Source organism: Athene cunicularia, assembly GCF_003259725.1.
Source record: "Athene cunicularia isolate RWA chromosome 1 unlocalized genomic scaffold, athCun1 chr1_part1, whole genome shotgun sequence".
Classification (NCBI taxonomy): domain Eukaryota; kingdom Metazoa; phylum Chordata; class Aves; order Strigiformes; family Strigidae; genus Athene; species Athene cunicularia.
Genome location: NW_020799091.1, coordinates 127252842 through 127257510, shown reverse-complemented (window position 1 = coordinate 127257510; position 4669 = coordinate 127252842). Strand labels below are relative to the sequence as shown.

The following is a 4669-nucleotide window of genomic DNA, read 5'->3' as shown; positions in this document are numbered from 1 at the left end:
ACCCCTGGGACTCTGTAGGAAGAAGCAGCCCCCACCGTTGCAGTTGGGTGCCGGGAGGAGCAACATGTGGAGGTGACCCACGGTGGAGTATCTCAAGAAGATACATCCCATGGGGAGGAGTCACAGCAGAGTCTGTGGAGGAGTGTCTGTCTTGGGAGGGACACCCCCCCGTGGGGCAGGGGGGGATGCAGAAGAGCGCTGGCCCCTCCTTGGAGGAAGAAGCAGCAGCTGCCCTGCCCCGCTGGGGGAGGAGGTGGAGATATTGGGAACAAAGCTGGTCCCGGGAAGAAGGGAAGGGTGAGGGGAGGTGTTTTTTAAGACACGGTAATGATTCTCACTGTCCCCTTCTGTTAAGTGCTGGTTTTGCTAGTGTTTGAGTTAGTTATGTTATTGTTTTCTTCCCTTAATGAGCCTGTCTTTCACCTGTGACCATTAAATGGGTGAGTGACCTCCCCCTGCCCTTATCTCCACTCCTGAGCATTTTGATTAGTTTTTCTCCTTTCCAGCACTGGACAGGGAGAGTGAACGGCTGTGTGGTGCTCAGCTGCCCTCTGAGCTCAAACCACAGTGTGGGGAGAGGTGTGGGGCTGCCTGAGCTCTTGGAGACCTCAGTCAGCAACCACTCGGCCCATCCCTGCCCCTGGCACAGCTAGTGGGTGTGCCCTGCCCTGAGACCTTACACGCAGGCAAGGAAGCTGCTCAGAAGTTTTGTGAGTTCATGGGTTCAGGTAACAGGGGTTTCCCACCAAAACCAGTCCAGAATTAGTAAAACAGCAATACTGCACAAACTAGCACTTTGTGTTTAAGATGGCATCGCACCTTGCTAGCACTAAAACAAGCATGGTCTTACCCTAGCCCCCTTAACCAGGCTGCTCCCACACACACCGCTGCACCTCCCATTCTCAATCTGCGCAGGTAGCCAACCCTGAAAAAAACTCCCCCAGGCCAGTAAATTGAAAAAGCCTCCACGCAGACAAAGATCAGGGCTTCCCCGCGTCAGATTCGTCTTTTGGTGGTTTGCTCACGTGCAGAAACCCTGGTTCAGGGAATCAAATTTTAGCACAGGCACAAGGGAAGAGGCAGAAGCAAGCGGGGGTGGGAGTCACGGTGCCAATTTACATTTACATCAGCGTACATCACCACGGAGCAGCAGTGCGACACTCGACACTCGCATCCGCCTGACTCGGCTTCCAGCCAGTCTCGAGGAAGCATCCTCTGAGGAATCTGATATCTTTTTCCTGGGCATCTTACAGGAGTCACTTTCATTAACAGTTTTTTTTTCTTTCAGGTGTTTTTGGTGGGGGTTTTTGTGTGTGGTTTTTTTTTTTTCCAACCAGACTTCTCCATCCCCCAAGAACAGCTCACTACACCCTGAAACCTTGTGCAGGTGGGGACTGACTATGGTACCTTCAACTCTCTGTCAGACAAGTCCCCACATCACTTTCCGCTTTGTTGAGGATCACAGGGCACATAATATTGACAAATATGAACTTTTCCCTCAGTCTCTGCCCATTCCCCTGAGACTACCTGAACAGCACTACTTTTGAACGTTCCAATGTAAATCAATCACACAAGAAATTCTTTAAGATTTATGATTAATTCCTGCTTTATGGACTCTCATCCCAATAGAGCTACTGTGGCATTACGCTTTGGAAAGGGAAGTTTCTTGAGGATATTCCATGCAGAAATGGGACAGTGGCTCTGACTTACTTCAGAACATCCAGAACCAGTATATGAGACAAAGAAACACCACCATAGGAGCACAAGTTTGTACAGATATGTCCATAGATCTATATTTTTATTGTTTTATATATAATATATTTATATATTTTTAAAAGAATCCCTTCAAAAACTACCCTCCCACCTAGCAAAACAAAGGTTAAACAATCAGAGATGGCAGCTGCATCCTGGAGCAAAGTATCCCAGGGGTCTCATAGAGCCGAAATGATTTCTGAGCACCAGTGCCCTCTTACCAAGCTTCTGTGGGTGCAAAGGTGACTGACACGAGTTTATGGCTCTTTAAGTTGACCAGTCAAAAGACAGGGAGAGCGAAAGAAAGAGAAAACACACGGCTATGGCAATGGAGGGCTTGAGTGGTAGGGGAAACAGCAACGCATACAGCTGGAAGCTTAGAGTGTGAAATGCTGTGATGAAGAGGAGGGAGGCACTGCCCGGGAAGTCGGTAAAGAAGATGGGAACGAGAACAGACATGCAGGAGAATTAGTTGGCAAGATGGATCTTGGAGAAGAGCTCAGAAGGACCCTTGCTACCCCTCCATCCCCCAAATCTCTTCCTCTCACCCTCCCAGTTGCGAAGGGAGATCCAACTAGTTTGATTTAGACCAAATCTTCGCGCTGCCCCGGAGCCTGCGGAGAGGAAAAATTAAAAAAAAAATCAGAGCAGACACTCAGGCTCATCCCTGACTTCCTTTTCTAGACCCATGCAAATAAGAGCAGCTCATGTTTTTTGCAAGAGAAGACTTATGAACTCTGCTTCAGATCAAGAGTTGCAGAGATCTTCCCCCCAAACTGGCAGAAGGTGAGCTCAGCTGGGATTACATCTCTGACATCCCCCATTCTGGGAGGAAATGCAGTCAGTAACCTCCCTGCTCCCTAACAGGGCTCCCCTCAGTTCTCCTCCTGAACATGCACACAGAGCAGCTCTGTTCACGTGCCCCCACTCCTCACCCTTTGGCTTTGGAAGTTTTCTTGCTCGCCTGGCGCTGGTTGGTGCCAGAGGCCGGCTCCCTGAGCTCTGTTAGGTGCTGTTCCGGGTCTTGGGATGTGGCTGCTGCAGCAGCTGCTGTCGTCACTTTAATGGTCTTCTTCAGGTTTGCCACCTGCAACGGCAGAAAAGTGAGAACCAAGGAATTTCCCAAGGTTGTTTCTTTCTTTTGCATTTTTTTTAGTTTGTTTAGTTTCATTTTCTTTAAAGCGAGTTAAGAGCTGCGAGCTCAGGTCAAACAAAAGGGTTACCAGCTGTCCAGTCCCCTGCCCTGCAGAGGGGTGTTAAGCTGATTAAGGACACTTCTTCAGGCACAACCCACTGTGGGGTCTGGCCTAAGGAAAAGGTAATGCCTTAATTGAGCAAAGTCCATTTAACAACCACAGGGAATGGGTTCCCATTATTTTAAACGGAGGGACGCTGGCTGCTCCCCCCTCAGCCCACTCACCTCACTCTCTATCTGCTGCTTCAGTGCCAGCTGCTGCTCTTTGTGCTGGTTGGCCCGGCTAACCTGTTCTTCAATGCCCGACAAGACAACCTCACAGCCCTGGCACCTGAAGAGAAGACGTAGAACTGAACGGGCCAGGGAAATTACACAGCATAGAAAGGAGAATGAAAGATGACTGAACTCAACTCGAGAGGCCAAGTAGGGAAGACACAGGAGCAGCCAGGACTGTACAAAGGTTGCTGCAGTCTCATCACCCCTCCAGCATCAAACAGAGGAATTTGGAAAATTATTTTTTGGAAAATTACTTTCTGCTGGAGTATGAGAAAGGGGATCAAGTAGGCCACCTCACAGCACTACCCCCACAGCAACACACAGAGGACCTGGGGAAGCCACTGGCCACTCCAGCAACCTTTTTTAGGTGTTAGTATTGGGGGCTTCCTCCTCACCACTCCTGCAATGTGCGGGTGATGGAGCTTAGCTCCTCCCTCCGGATGTCCCTCCCAATGCTGTAATCCACCTCCAGGCGTTGGTTCCGCTGATCCAAGCTCCCTCGCAGCACATCAGCATACACAGCCTCAATCACGAGGTCCTCCAGTTGCCGGACGTTCTTCAGCTGTAACTGCTCCAGCAGCACTGAGTAGGGGATGCACTGTGGAAACATGACGGTAACTGGCATGAGGTAACCTCAGTGCAAGGAGAACTCGGGGAAAAATAGGGCCACTACCTTGATCTTGGCAGCCAGAGTGACGACTGACAGGTGCCTCAGTTTGTTCTTCTGAGCCTCTGTCAAGGGAGGGAGGTTTGCTGCTTCAGCTATTGGCAGGGCAAAGAACAAGGTATAAGAATTTATGCCTCATTTCCCATTTCCCAGCCCCGCACAGAAGCATCTGCACACCAGTCCCCCAAGAGATGCTTCGTCTTGCCAAGCCATCCCCATTAATTCTCAGCTCAAAAGACCTTTTCTTAGAGGCCTTTCCTCCCCTCTGCCTCAAGTCATCCTCTCTACCTGTCCTGTGCCTTATTTATGCAGGTCTACACATCCCAGTAGATACCTAAGTCTTTCCCCTCGCCTCTCGAAAATGCCTTTCTCAAGATGTTCTTGGAAACACCCCACGCTACTGGCAAACGGGAGCGTTAGTTGCTGCCAGGTACTCCGGCGTTCTGGGGCCCAAATCGCAGTCAGGCACAGTGACAGAGGCACGGCTCTTGCTGCGAAGGGAGGCAGTTTGGGTGAGGGTCTCCCAACGGCTCGGGGGCTCTGGCATGTTCTCCGCACCGAGGGACCACCATCACCGGGAGGGGAAAGGGCCCCTGGAACCGCGCCGTGCCGCCGGGGCCCGGCCTCACCCAGGTAGTCCGCGTAGGTGCCGTAGGCGAAGATGGTCAGGAGGCGGAAAACAGGGGCGAACTCGCTGTCGGCCAGCTGCGGGGACACAGGGTCAGGTCCCGCCGCCCCCCGGGCCGGGCCGCGCCGCGGGCAGTGCCCGTCAGGCCCTG

General features: G+C 51.6%; 1 protein-coding gene across 1 annotated transcript in view; it reads right to left on the bottom strand.

Moving 5' to 3' along the window:
- Nucleotides 1-1779: 1779 nt before the first annotated feature.
- COPS7A (COP9 signalosome subunit 7A) overlaps nucleotides 1780-4669 on the bottom strand; it is a 3065-nt gene continuing 175 nt past the window's right edge. Inside the window, exons 2-7 of the mRNA XM_026847235.1 lie at nucleotides 4520-4666; nucleotides 3897-3985; nucleotides 3619-3821; nucleotides 3173-3278; nucleotides 2688-2839; nucleotides 1780-2366 (exon numbers count right to left, since the gene is read on the bottom strand). Of these exons, the coding sequence (XP_026703036.1) occupies nucleotides 2327-2366; nucleotides 2688-2839; nucleotides 3173-3278; nucleotides 3619-3821; nucleotides 3897-3985; nucleotides 4520-4666 (737 nt within the window). The 3' untranslated portion in view covers nucleotides 1780-2326. The remainder of the gene's footprint in view (nucleotides 2367-2687; nucleotides 2840-3172; nucleotides 3279-3618; nucleotides 3822-3896; nucleotides 3986-4519; nucleotides 4667-4669) is intronic.